General features: G+C 66.1%; 2 protein-coding genes across 2 annotated transcripts; one reads left to right on the top strand and one right to left on the bottom strand.

The window, feature by feature from the left end:
- The first annotated feature begins 1,737 nt into the window (after nucleotides 1–1,737).
- TMEM235 (transmembrane protein 235) lies at nucleotides 1,738–9,190 on the top strand. Its single transcript, XM_034789322.1, has 4 exons — nucleotides 1,738–1,924; nucleotides 4,593–4,673; nucleotides 4,972–5,109; nucleotides 8,333–9,190. Exons 1-4 carry the CDS (start codon nucleotides 1,738–1,740, stop codon nucleotides 8,563–8,565), a joined length of 639 nt encoding a protein of 212 aa, XP_034645213.1. The 3' UTR covers nucleotides 8,566–9,190.
- Nucleotides 9,191–9,640: 450 nt separating this feature from the next.
- LOC117887760 (probable low-specificity L-threonine aldolase 2) lies at nucleotides 9,641–13,487 on the bottom strand (the record flags this gene model as incomplete). Its single annotated transcript, XM_034790483.1, is given in 5 exon segments — nucleotides 9,641–10,991; nucleotides 11,446–11,638; nucleotides 11,794–11,931; nucleotides 12,343–12,528; nucleotides 13,461–13,487. Coding segments are annotated over 5 exon segments (852 nt in total), but the record flags the coding sequence as incomplete, so codon positions are not given.
- Nucleotides 13,488–13,491: the final 4 nt, after the last annotated feature.

The raw sequence follows: 13,491 nt of genomic DNA, 5'->3' as shown, positions 1-13,491 counted from the left end.
TCAGTCCCCGGAGCAAGGGGCCAGCCAGAGGCAATGGGGCATGGCATGGCAGGGGCGGCTCCGCCCAGCCCAGTGCGAGGGCACTATTTACAGACCGGCAGCTGCCAGACACACAGTGGCTTGCCCGGCCCTGTGCTGCCACCATGCCCCTTCCCCTTGGGAGTGGGCCTGGGCCGTGCCACACAGCCACCCCCTGACGCCCAGCACCCCCTGACTCCCTATGGCCAGAGCCCCCCCCCCCGACCCACCCACAAATGCACAGCGCCCTGCACAACACCACCCTGCCCACGCCCCACCACAACTGCCCAGCACCCCACATAGAACCCCCACTCCCTAGTGCCCCAACACACACAGATCCTCCCCGCTCCTTCACAGCCCAGCACCCCCCCATGCGCCCCACAGACCCACTCCCCCAAGCCCTGCCTCCCGGACGCACTCACCGGCCCTGCTGGGAGGCGACTACCAGGGTGAGCTGGCAGCACAGCCAGGGCCAGGAATCGCTCCGGCACCTCGGCAGTGGCGCAATCAGCCAGGCCAGCACCTGCCCCGGCCGGGAGCCCTCAAGACGCGCTTGCCTGGAGGGGCCCAGCCAAGCTCCCCGCCACTGTGCTCCCCCCACCTGGCTGAGACTAGCCAAGCTTCTGCGCCAGGGGAGACCTGGCTCAGCTCCAGGGAGACAGGCCGGAGTCCCTCGGGCGGTGGAAGCAGAGACTGCCTGGAGCCGGAGGTGGGGGCAGAGAGGAGCTGGCGTGTGGGGTCGGGGGGCAGAGAGGAGCCCTTGGCCAGAGGGTCGTCTGGCCCAGAGGAGCAAGTGGTGGGCGGGGGGATCCAGTGGGGGCTCAGGGCACAGTGCAAATGGAGCAGGCTGGGTCCCCTTCTATGCATGGGCCCGGCTCCATGGAGCCACTGGCGCCATTGTAAACCTGGGGCTGTCTCTGGGGGCCCCAAGGCAGTGGAGATGGGGCTGTCTCTGGGTGCCCCAAGGCAGTGGAGATGGGGCTGTTTCTGGGTGCCCCCAAGGCAGTGGAGATGGGGCTGTCTCTGGGGGCCCCCAAGGCAGTGGAGATGGGGCTGTCTCTGGGGGCCCCCAAGGCAGTGGAGATGGGGCTGCAGGGGATCATATCCAGGAGGCTCCGGTACTGTCATCAACTCTTAAGATGGGGCTGCCGGTCCGACTAGCTGTTCCCCCCACACACCCCCAAACAGCAGAGCGCTGTCAGCTGTTCCAGATCCGGCCCGCGGGGAAAGGGGCGCCAAGGCCCCTTTCTGCGGCTCCCCCAGCTCCGGCCCGGGGAGAGCAGCCGGCAGCGCCTGCGCCCAGGCCCGATGCGGAGGGATGGGCACCCGCCGGAGCCCGCAGTCCGGGCGCTCCATGCCTACGGCGGGGGGTCCCGTGTCCACAGCACGTGCGCCTCGCGCGGGGTCCCGTGAACCGGGGCCAAGGGGTCGCAGGCCTCGGAGCCGAGCCGAGGGGCCCTTTCCCGCGGGGAATCACAGCCTTCGAGCGGGCATCGGCTTCGGGGGTGTGAAGCGCTTGGCTCAGGCTGCGAGCCCACGGCCGGGGAGGGCGGGCACACCGACCCTGCCGGGGGAGCCGCGGTGCCAGGCTCCAGGACGCCGGAGGGGGGCGCACGGACCCCTGCTCCCCAAAGCACCCGGGCTGTGCGGCCGGAGGCTGGGTGAGGGGCGGCGCGGCTGGTCCGGCGGCGCAGGCGGCAGCAGCGAGGTCGGGCGGGGATGGGGATGGGGCGAGGCGCGGTGCCCGCGGGCGCCCTGTGCCTGGGCGCTGCGCTCAGCGGAATCCTCAGCTTCGGGCTCCTGGCTGTGGCCATCGGGTCGGACTCTTGGTACCTGCTGCGGGTGGAGCCGGCGCGGGACCCGGAGCTGCTCAGCTCCCACTCCGGGCTCTGGCGGGTCTGCGAAGGTAACGGGCGCCGGGACCCCGCCGTCGGGTCGGGCACCCACATCCCGCCAGCCCGGGTTCCCGACGGGGCCCCCCATTTATCGCCGCTTCATCAGCATCCTCCCGGGCTCCCGCGCCTCCGGGCGTTGAGGCAGCCAAGGGCCGGCGCTGCCGTGAGCTTCCCCTGGAGCAGTGACCCTGAACCCCCGCGCCCGTGCGCTCCCGGCACCCCGCGGGGTGTGTGCAGCGAACCTGCCTCGCCCTTCAGTGCCAGCTGGGCGGGGGGGGCTCGGCTTCTTCCCGCCCCCCCTTGGCTCCCCGGCTCCGCTGTGAGCAGCTGCGGAGCAGACACGCGGGGAGCTCCCTGCTGCGCTCCCCTCCCGCCACCCCTGTCCGGGAAGCCCCCTGCGCAAGGCCGCAGAACGCGGTTCGCCCCGCGGTTTCCGTGCGCGTCTGCGGTCCGGGGTCCTGCGGGGAGAGGTGAGGAGCTACCCGGGGCGCCTGGTTCCGGGGGCAGTACGGGGGGAGGGCGGCTGAGAGCCACTGTAACCCTGTGCAGGATAGAAACCACGTCCAGCCAGGCGGTGCTGCAGCGTTCCTCGCTCCAGCGCCGGGGGCAGCGCGCAGCCGGTGTCCCCCGCGCCGGCATCTCCTGCCCTGAGCCTGGCCCAGGAGGCAGCAGCAGCTGGATTAATTGCTGATAATTATCTGGGTTAGTCACTGCCCCCCTTCCAGCGCTTTGCTCCCCAGTAGTTCAGACCCCAGCCGGGACTGGAGCCTGGATTCTCTGCTCCCACCACAGCCCTGGTGACCTTGGGCCCCTCACCGTGTCCTGCACCTGGCGCACCTGCTGGCCTGTGGTGATGGGCGGGCAGCTAAGCGCTTGGCTAGAGGGGCTGAGCCCAGGCCTGGGAGGCTGTCCTCTCTTAAATAAATTAATGGAGATATCCCATCTCCTAGAACTGGAAGGGACCTTGAAAGGTCATCGAGTCCAGCCCCCCTGCCTTCACTAGCAGGACCAAGTACTGATTTTGCGCCAGATCCCCAAGTGGCCCCCTCAGGGATTGAACTCACAACCCTGGGTTTAGCAGGCCAATGCTCAAACCACTGAGCTATCCCTCCCCTCTTGGGCCCTAGGAAGGGAAGTGACCAGCTGCTGGGACCTCTCCAGTTGTAATGTCCCGGTCTCGGTTGCTCCTGGGGGCATGGAGCCTGGCAGGGGATGTGGGGAGGGGCTGTGCCCAGGGGAAGATCTCTCCCACTGCTTGCCAGGATTGGGGGGGGCTGGCAGGAGCAGCCCCCACTGGTGAGGGTGGCTGGTTAGAACAGCCCAGCGGAGCCAGCGCTTTGCTGCACTGCTGGTTCGCAGATCTTGCATTGCAATTCCTTGGTGTCTCATTGCTGTCCCCGGAGCAGGCGCTGTCACAGGGGCTGCTGCTAACTGGAGCCTTTCCCTGTTCCCCTCCCCCCCCAGGGCTCCTGTCGGTTTGCAGGGCGCTGTGCCCCAAACCAGGCAGGTCAGAGGGCCCCTTCGTGCTGCCTTTCATTCCAACGGGCCCCAGGCCAGACCTCCCTGCAGAGCCGAGGGCCTGTGGGAATTGGCCCTGTGCCTGGGGTCTTGTTATTGGCAGCTGCTTCTCAGGGGGGGCCTGAGAGGATCATTAACGACTGTCCCATGTGGTGCAGCGTTTTCCGCTCCCAGGCACTGCTGCTCTGTGGGGTCCTGGCAGCTGGAGTTTCTGCTTCTCAATGTGCCACTTCAGCGGCTGGAGCCTGACACTACATTCTCCACAGACACACTTGCAGGTGCTGGGTTTGTACTGAGCTCTCCTGCAGGAGCCATGCCTTGCCTGGGAGCTGTGCCCTGCCACCCAGGGGGGTCTGGTGCCCGGGGATTGGCTGCATGGGGACACCATCTTCCTGTTAGCGCCTCCTGTGGCGTGCACAGAGCTCTGGCTCAGCCTCAGACAGGGCCTGTGGCTTCGGGACCAGAACCCAGAACCCAGGCCTGCAGCTGCTCTCAGGGCATGGGGCAGACAGGAGGGAGGGAATTCAGTACCTGCGGTGGGAGCGAGCCCTGCTTCGGGGCAGGCGAAGGCATGACTGGCATGTACAGAACTGCCCTGGGGAGTTCCCAGCTCTGCTGGGGCAGAGGCGTCCATGGGGCTCCCAGCGAGAATGCCACGAGAGGGGGTTTCCTGCTGTCACAGGGGCAGGAAGGCTCCATAAAGGCTTGAGGGGTGGGTGGGTGCATGGGGCTCTCTGCAGTTCCTCCAGAGAGAAGGGCCGCTGGCTAACACAGAACTAACAGCAGCAGCCCCCCCCCCATCCCAGCCAGGTGCAGGAGGCCCCAGCTCCCACATCTGTACCCCAGCCCTGAGCTCCCTGCCGAGAGCTGTCACTGAGCTGTGCAATGCCACCTGCATGGGGCGCTTTCGACTCACTAGTGAAATTGTCCCCTTAGCCCCAACGCCCCTCCCTGGCTTGGCCCCCAGCAGATCCCCATGGATGTTGGGGTCCCTGCCCTGGGGGCTGTAAATCCTCCATAGAGGGCCCTCCCCCCCACTTCCATAGATTCGAGGCAGATGAAACCGTTAGGATGGTCTTGTCTGGCCTCCTGTATAACACAGGCCAGAGGACCCCCATTACGTCCCGGCTGGGGGCTGGTTTATTTTCTCCTCCTTTCCAGGCAGGAACGTCTGCATCCCACTGATCGACCCATTTGGGAGCGAAACCCAAGAGGTGCCCGCTTCACTGCAGCATCTGATCTGTGAGTTGCCCTGGCCCCCCGGAGGGACGCTGTCCCTGGCTTGCTCACAGGGGGGAGGGGTGCCCAATGTGCTGCTCTGCTGGGGGCCTCTGCTCAGGTGTCTCTGTGCTGGGTCCCATGGGCTGGGGGGAGGGGAGAGGGACGGGGCTGGGACGGGGGCCAGTGCCCAGTGCAAGGTCTGAAATAGTTGAGGCTCATCCTTCCTGGCCGGGACTTGTGTTGCTGCTGCTCCCGTCTCAGCAGCCTGAAGCCCGGGCATGTGCTGCGGCCGGAGGTCATCTCACCGTGTCCTTGGCAGGCATGCACCGGGCCTTCGTGGTCATGCTGCCACTCAGCCTCGTCCTCCTCGTCTTCGGCTGGATCTGTGGCGTTGTCAGCTCCTTGGCACAAAGCTGCCAGCTGCTGCTCTTCACAGGCTGCTACTTCCTGCTGGGAGGTGAGTGGCTGCGGCCGGCGGGTGTGGGCAACGTGGGGGGGATGTGCAGGCCACGCTCTCTCTCGGGGGCTCGGTCCCTGCCCAGAGCAGCCATGGGCCCAGGGGCTGAGGTAGCACAGCCACTGGGGACGGGCTGTTGACCTGCTGAGGCTGCCCTGGGTTTTCAGCCGTCTCCCATCGTCGCACTCGCTGCTCAGGGGTTCCAGCTCCAGGCCCTGCTGCCCCGCGCTGGCGCGGGCGCAACACAGGTCCCGGTTTCACTGGCACAGATGAAGCTGAAGGCGATTGGATAGTGCCCTGCCTCTGGCCCTGGGTTCTCGCCTTGCTGCTGCTGGGGATGTGGGGCTGGGGAGAGAACTGCAGGGCAGGGGCTGGGGGGCTCCCTGAGCAGAGAGCTACAGACCCCTGCCCAATACAGGCCACCATGGAGCCACGCTGCCCCAAGGAAACGGCTGCCAAGTGACCCTGAGCTCCCTGGGAGCTCTGTTCCCAGCCCCTGGGGAACGGGCAGGACCCCTGCAGCCCTGGGTGGGGGAGGGGCTCTGCGAGAGGTGGTAGCATGTTGCTCTGTACCCCGTTGTGGATCGGCAGGGCCCCCTTTGCGCTAGGCGCTGTACAATTAGAACCAGAATCCTGAGCACTGACTGGCTCCTGCTGGTGGGAGTTCAGGTTTTCAGCTTGAGCAGGAGAGAAGCATGCGGCCCCTGGTGGGGGAGGGGCTGGTTTGGGGTCTAGCAGGATTGGCTCAGTCTGAATGTTTATGGGCTGTAAGCCCTGCTGTCCGCACTCCTGCCTACCAGGGCTAAGCTACACCCGTGGGGCCAGCGTGGGGCCAGGGCCAGCTGCCTGGTTCTCTGCCGGTGGTTGGGGCTGAGCTCTGAGCTGCCCAGTCCTGTCCCCGCCTCTCACAGGGAGCAGCTGCCCAGCCTCTAAACTAAGCACATTGTGAATTGTCCCTCAGCCCCGTCCTCGCATCGGAGTCATGGTGGGCGAGGGAGGGGCACCTGCTGGCTGAGGGGAAGGTGGGGGGTTGGGGCTGGGGCCCCCCTTTCCTTGCTGAGGGGAAGGAACCGCCTCACCTGGGGGGACATGCAGAGACAGACCAGTGTGGGCCTGTGTTGCCCTGGCACTGGGGGGGACAGAGCCCGAGGGAGCCGGATGCAGGCTGAGAGCCTGGGGCAGGAGTGGCCTCTTCACCCCCACACCGTTAGTGGCTCTCTTTGCCCCTGGCCTGGGATCTCTGTGCCTCCCTGCCTATCCCTGGTCTCTCCTCCACCCTACGTGCCAGTGGCCAGGGCCCTCTCGCTCCAGGCTGGCTGGGGGTGACAGTTCTGGCCGGGTCTGCTCCTCGCTGGTTGTGTTTCAGGGCTGGCTGCAGGGGAGGCAGGATTCTATTCTGCACTGGTCCGGGCCCCTCTGCGGCCAAAGGAGAGTAACTAACCGAGAGGCTTTTTGCTTTGAGGGCAGCAACGTGCCAGGTCTGCAACCCAGGGCTGTGCAGTGAGTGGCGTCAGGCGAGAGCGCTGGGGTCGAGGCTGAGCGCTAGATTGCACGCTTGGGACCAGAGCCATGATGCTCCGTGGCTGCTCCCTGCCGTGTGACCTGTGGGGGGGGGGCTCTCCCTGGGCCTGGCTGCTCTGTGCTCTCTAGGGACCGGACCCCATCAGCGCCTCTGCTGGGAAATCTCCTCCCCACCCCATTGGTGGTGCTGTGCCTGGAGCAGCCAGGACTGCTGTGTGCTGGCGAGGTGGGGGGGCGGGGGCAGGCCACGCCAGAGCCGGGGGTGACGTACAGGGTCTCACTGGAACCCAGACACCTCCCACTTCTGTTTGCTGAGCTCCCCGTCGCTCAATAGGACTATGAAGCACATAGCAATTCCTGCCTGACCCTGAAACCCAGCTGGGGCCGGGGGTGACTGGGGATGGCCAGGGAATCTCTTCCATTTGTCACCAGCTCAGCTGTGACTGATTTGCTGCCAGGCAGCACCTGCCAAGCGGCCAGAGAGGAGCAACTTAGGTGCCACTTTGAGCATTATTCGAGATTCGCTCCGTGGCCCGGTTCTGTGCCATGGGGAGCGTCGGCTGCATTCCCTCACTCTGCCCTTTGAATCCCACCTCAGCTCTTCCCCGGCCCCGGGCTCTTCTCTAGAGCTTGTGTTCAGAGGGCCAGGCCCCGTGGGTGTCCCAGGCACCCCCACCCCTCGGATGTGACTGCACGATGGGAGAGCCAGTCACGCGGTACTGGGGGCAGAGGCAAAGCTGCCAGGTGTTCTGCAGCGTGGGCTGTTGACCCCCCACCCCCAGCGCTGTCTCCACGCATCGACCCAGGGCGAGGAATCCTCTCGTTCACCAGGACGTGTCTGCCCCCATCGCTGGGGTAGCTGAACCGCAGTCTGTTACGGGGGGGCTCCCCCCAGTGCAGACAGGAACAGAGGCTCCGTCATGCAGTCACCTCGGCCGAGCCCCAGGTTCGCTTAGCCCGGCTGAGAGCAGCTGCTCTGCAAAGCCACACGCCAGGCACTGCGGCCTCGCTGGTGCCATGCCACCCGTGGGGGCCCCAGAACGTCCAGGGACGTATCCCAGGGCTCATTGTGCTGCAGACAGCTGAGTTTCCCTCCCAGTGCATTGGGGGAGAACTGTCAGTGCTTCTGGGCACACGGGGACCCATGCAAAGGGGCTGGAGCGGGGTAGCTGTAGCCTCTTGGCAGGTGGCTAGCTGCAAGGTGTGCTGGGGGCAGCTAAGCCAGCATGTCTCAAATGTGGCCACCAGCACTTTTCTGCAGCCACGAGAGTCTCCTGAGCAGAGATGGGGGCAAAGCAGCAGCCCCCGTTGTGGCTCCTGGGTGCGCCGCCTTGGTGTTTGCTGGCACTGCCAGCAGGGATCAGGGCCCTGCACCACACAGCCCCCCCGGGAGCTCTGGGCCAACGTGGGGCTGATGTGCATGGTGCCGAAGGAACCCGGGACTCCCCAGCAGCTGGTGAGTTCCCAACCTACCTTCCTGGGGTTGGTGGTGGGGCTCGGACAAATGGTCAGAGTGGCCACCAGCGAGCGTTGGGGGCTGCACTGTGAGGCCACCTAAACCGTTCCCCCTGGTCCAAGCACCTGGGCACAGCTATACCCGTTGTGCTGTTGCCACGGCACCAGACTGGCCCAGTAGCCGCTGTGGTGAATCTGGTCGGGGCCCCAGGCCAGCACCGAGCCCTGTTGTCTCTGCCTCTCGCAGGCCTGCTGACTCTGACCGGGATCAGCGTCTACATCAGCTACTCGGGAGCGGCCTTCGCCGAGACCGTCCGCATGTACAACCAGCAGCACTTTGACCACGTCCGCGTCAGCTTTGGCTGGTCCATGGCACTGGCCTGGCTCTCCTTCAGCTCTGAGGTACTGGCTGGCTCCCTCCTCCTCCTCGCTGCCCAGCTCCTCAGCCTGCAGCAAGCCACACGCTCTGTGGCCATCTGAGCCGCAGGGAGATGGGCAGGGACCCCCCAGCGCTCTGCAGCCTCCTTGGGACTGACCTTTCTGCCATCCCGTGCCCCACGCACCCAGCTGCAGGCCCCCTGCATTGCAGCCCCTGCTGCTGGGAGGGAAGTGGGGAGGGGGCAGAGGCTAAAGCCCCACGGCAGCAGGTCCCTCCACCCCCTGGTGCTGCTGGCTGCAGCCTGGATTCCCTGAGTTTTTGGGGCTGGGCCTGGCGGCTGGCTCCCCTCAATCCAATGGACCCTGGCTATGATGGAGGCCAGCCTGTTAGAGAGGGCCTGCACCCTCCCCACACAGAGCCAGCCGGCTGCAAGGAGGAGGATGGGGACAAGGGGGAGCACCGGGCAGATGGCTGCTGCACCATGCTCAGACATGGCTTGTGGAAGACCTGGAGCAGAGCAGGGAAGCCCATCAGACCGGTGTCAAGCCTGGGGTGAAGGAAGCAGCGCCAAGGGGCAGTCAGCCCCAGCCTGACGCTTTTCTGCTTGCAGCCTGCCACAGCCCCCTGCTGCTACGCTTCAGCTGCCCTCCCACTGCCAGAGCACCTGGCCTCCCGGCTGTCCTGCCTCTGCCCAGCCTCTGTCCCAATAAAAGCCTCCTCTGATTCATAGCCAGCATCTGTCTGTTGTTGGAGCCTCCCACGCTCCCAGGCCCCAGGCTACCACAACCCCTGGGGGGCGAAAGAGCTGGAGGCCCGGCTGCCGCCTGGCACAGCCTTGCCACCACCCCTCTGCACCAGGGGCTGCTGCAGTCCTGCCTTGCCTGCCCTCCCAGAGCGTCCCACGTGCTGCCTCTCCCTGGGAAGGAGCCGAGCTGAGCATCACCCAGAACCCCTCTCTGCATGCCCCGTCCCCCGTGCAGCGCAGGCTGGGAGCGAGGCCAGGCGCCGTGCCGTCTCCTGTTGAGGAAACTGAATTTCTGCAGCCACGCTGCGGTGCTGCTCCTGAAGGCCCTGGGGCTCAGGTGGCCCCGCCTCAGGTTGTGCTTGTCACCAGGGGCTGGGCCGCTCTGGGGCTGGGATCTCCCCATAGAACAGCTGGGGCCCTGCACAAACAGCTTTAGCAGACAAACCCCTGAGCCAGGCCAGGAGCTTGTTCTTTATTTAGCCGCAAGGAAGCGGAGCAGCCGCCGCACGGCTCCAGGCACCTTGACATCAACCCCCAACTGCAGCCGGACAAGGGGCGTTCAACCAGGAACTCCGGAGACTCCATCGTGGGCTGCCCCAGCAGCCCCCTTCAGCCTCCCCTGCAACCCCCGTGCCCCAGGGCTCTCAGCATGCCCCCAAGGGGGGCTACTTCACAGCAAGTTCCAGGGGCTCCGGACCCGCCTGGGGAATGCCCTGCCAGCCACCCCCTCGCGTATCACTGGGGCCCAGCACAGCATGGGCAGGGTCAATCCTCCGGCAGGCCATTTAGGGCTTTGTGGGTCATAACCAACACCTTCAACTCGGCCCAGGGCCAACGGGCAGACCGCGCCGATCCAGGGGCATGGGGTCACGGGCGCCCAGGAGGCACAGCGGGATTCAGTGCCTGAAGGAAGCTGCCCAGCTGGCACCTGAGGGGACCTGGCTGCCAGCTCCAGCGCCCAATGGGTGCAAACCTGCCGGGCCAGCAAAGGCCCTGAGCTCCGCAGGCTCCACCAGCACTTCCAGCCCTGCAGCCTCACAACAGGCTCCAGGGTGTAGATCCTCACACGGTCCCTTGAACCCTAGCGCAGTTGGGTCACGCTGCCCTGTGTGCATGGACCATAGCGCACATCCCTATGGGCAGGAAGCCTGCAGCTCCCAGCCTTGCCCCCACGCCCGCTGCACCCTAGATTGTGGGATAGCTCCAGAGGCATTGTGGGAAGACGGGCCAAGGCCCTGAGTCAGCTGGCAGGAGCACTGCGGCCACAGGGGTCACTGGCCTGCTCCCGTGTTTGGAGCTGTGAGCGGCTTCTGGCTGGGCCGGTGGAGTGTCGACAGGCAAGCAGAGGGCTGGGCAGGGTGGGCCCCCGGCTGGCGCTGGGATGTTCGCTCTGGCTTGGCAGCCCTGGGCTCCAGCCAGCAGCAGAGGCAGGAGCGCTCTCCTGTCTGGCCCGGGCGCACCCCTCCTGCCTGCTCTAGGGTGCAGCCCCTCGCTCCCGCCAGCACTGCTCGGCCACAAATTTCAGCTTGTTGGCTGCCAGCTGGGTGTCCTGTGCGGAGACGTCACAGTGCCAGACGGCCCGCAGGGAGCGCGCGGCCCACGGGAACAGCCGCACGCTGACAGCACGCCCCGTCTCAGCCACCTCCTCCTCGCTCACCGCCTGCATGCGCTCACACAGCTTCTCAGGGGACAGCCAGGGCACAGCCACCTTCACCAGCACCATGTTGGTCTCCACGGCCGAGGGGTCGACGGAGCAGATGGGCGAGCCAAGCTCCCAGATGCCTGGGGGTGAAGGACACACGTCTGTACCAGCGCCAGGCTCGCCCCCAATGGCGCAGAGGGACTCTGCAGCCCCTGGGGTAAAACAGCGAGGGGCCCATCCCTCCTCTGCTCACAGGAGATGGGGCTGGGGAGCTACCAGGTTCCCCTTTTGACCCTCCTGGGAGCCCCTAGCTGGATCACCCCCCTCCCAGGGCAGGCAAATGCCACAGCCTCTCTGTGCCCAGGCTGAGCTCCCGCGATGTGCCCTGAGGGGCACAGAGGAGGATGGGGCCAGGACATCAGGGTTATCCCTGACTGAACTGGGCCAACCTCAGCTCCCCTGAGCCAGAGACAATGTGTCCTGGGGTCCTGCTGGCAGTGCAGCAGGGTCCAGCCCGCTGCCTCCTTGCCCTGCTGCACTGACACCCTCTCCCACACCTCGGCCTCGCTTCTGGAGCAGGGCACCTGCAGGCACCTTGGGCGAAGCTGCGGGCGTTGCTGTGGTCTCTCTGCAGTGTCTCCTCCATGCGCTCCAGCCCTACGCGGGCAGCGGCCGCCAGCACTCCTGCCTGGCGCATCCCTCCACCAAGCAGCTTCCGCATGCGCCAGGCCTCTGCCACGAACTCTCTGCACCCAGCAACCAGCGCCCCGGCCGGGGCACCCAGCCCCTGCACTGCCAAGAGAGGGAGTCAGAGACAGCCCCCAAGGGGCCTCCCACCCCCACTCCTAGGTATCAGCTGCCTCATGCCTCTCCCAGCTGGCCCTAGGGGAACCTGCCCCCAGGTGCTGTCACCTTCCCTGCACCCCCCGTCTCCGGACACACCTTGGAGAAGCAGAGGGAGACGGAGTCGCAGTGCTGGGTGATCTGAGCTGGGGCGACGCCTTGGGCCACGGCTGCGTTCATCAGCCGCGCCCCGTCCATGTGGATGTGCAGCCCGTAGCGGTCAGCAAGCAGGCGCACCTGGAGTGGAGGAACATGGTGAAGCAGCTGGAGGGGGAGCCCCGGAGAGCTCCAGAGGCTGGACTCAGGGGCCCACTGCCAGGCTGCGGCTCTGTGGAACCTGCTGCCTCGCCCCGCCCTCAACACCCAGCCCAGCCCCTCGGTCTCAGATAGGGTCCTGCCTGTGGGGCCGAGCAAGCATGGGTGGCTGCACCCCTGTGATATGGGGCGCAGAGGGCAATTGGCCCAGCCGCTCGGGGTTAGCAGGCAGGGCAGGAGTTGGCTCTTGAACCACTAGACCAGGACCCCAGATGGCGCTTTGGGGCTGAGGCCAGGGCCGGTAGTGCCACCCCCCAGGAACCCTCTCATGCCAGCTCCAGGAGGCAGGCAGCTGAGAACAGCACACTCGTGTCACTGGCCTGCGAGACGCACCTCCCTGAGGTAGGCAAGGGGGAGCACCCGGCCCCCTGCAGAGCTGTGGGTGTTCTCCAGGCAGACGAGCACTGAGCGAGGGTGGTACCGGCTGCCATAGCCCGCACGGACTGTCGACTCCAGCTTGTCGAGGTCCAAGGTGCCCTCTGGCAGATCCTGTAGCACCTGGGAATGGACCCCAGCTACCTGTGCCCGGGACAGCATGGTGAGTGTGGGCAGGCCCGCAGGCACCAAAGCCATGCTCCGCCCCAGCGAGCCATGTTCACCAGCGCGGGAAAGAAGCACCTGACCATTGCTCACTTCCAAATATAACACCCAGGTGTCCCTGCCCCACCCTGTCATACCCCACTACATCTCCACCCCACACCGCCCATCTGTCCCAGCCCAGGATGTTCCCGGGACTCCCGGCTCAGCACTTGCACCCTGCTGCTCCCCACAATGGCCTGGGCCCTCCGGCCCAGCTCTGCCAGGGGCTGATGCTGTCGAGCGTGTCACCCCCGCGAGCGGCTGAGCCCTGGGTTTGCACAGAAGCAGCCCCAGGACAGCTCCTTTAATAACAAGCCAAGGAAAGCCTGAGCCTCGGTAAAGGCCTGAAGCAGCAGAGGCCGAGGGAGTGGGGCAGGGGACAGCCGGGCACCCTGGGGCGGGGGAACAGAGTTCCTCGGGCAAAGCCCGGCAGGGAATTCTTTCCCCCACGGTTGCTGCTGCGAGCGGCCACAGGGGGCAGCAGCTAGCCAGGATCCACAGGCCTGCTGTGACCAGCTTGAGAACGTGGGCAGTGCTGCCCCCCTGTGGCCCCGTCCCACTAAAGATACCTGCCCCCCTCCGCGTTAGAGTGATGGGGCAGGGCAAGGCCTCGGGCTCCGTGCGCAGCAGCCACATGGGGATTTGTTTCGGAGATTCGGGCCCTGCCCAGGTGGTGATCCCATGAGACACCCCCGGGGCCATGCAGAGACAGGAGATGCTCCTCGTCCATCCCTTGGCCCTTCCTCCATGCCAGGACAGGCTGAGAACCGGACCCACCCATTCCAGCCCATCCAAAGCTGTCCTGGGGCAGTGCCCCGGGGTTTCCTCAGCCGGGGGAGGGTGCCCGAGCCAGGCCGATGCGCACCGCATACCTGAGCAACCCCGCCCTGTTCGAAGACATGC

Source organism: Trachemys scripta, chromosome 14, assembly GCF_013100865.1.
Source record: "Trachemys scripta elegans isolate TJP31775 chromosome 14, CAS_Tse_1.0, whole genome shotgun sequence".
Taxonomy (NCBI): Eukaryota; Metazoa; Chordata; order Testudines; family Emydidae; genus Trachemys; species Trachemys scripta.
Note: the sequence above shows the minus strand (reverse complement) of the source record. Positions and strands in the feature narration are given on the sequence as shown.

Bases quoted from the DNA above. Each gene is read 5' to 3' on its own strand.
- TMEM235 (XM_034789322.1), top strand. From the start codon at position 1,738: ATGGGGATGGGGCGAGGCGCGGTGCCCGCGGGCGCCCTGTGCCTGGGC. The intron at 1,925-4,592 runs GTAACGGGCGCC...CCTCCTTTCCAG, and splicing joins GCTCTGGCGGGTCTGCGAAG to GCAGGAACGTCTGCATCCCA. The intron at 4,674-4,971 runs GTGAGTTGCCCT...TGTCCTTGGCAG, and splicing joins TTCACTGCAGCATCTGATCT to GCATGCACCGGGCCTTCGTG.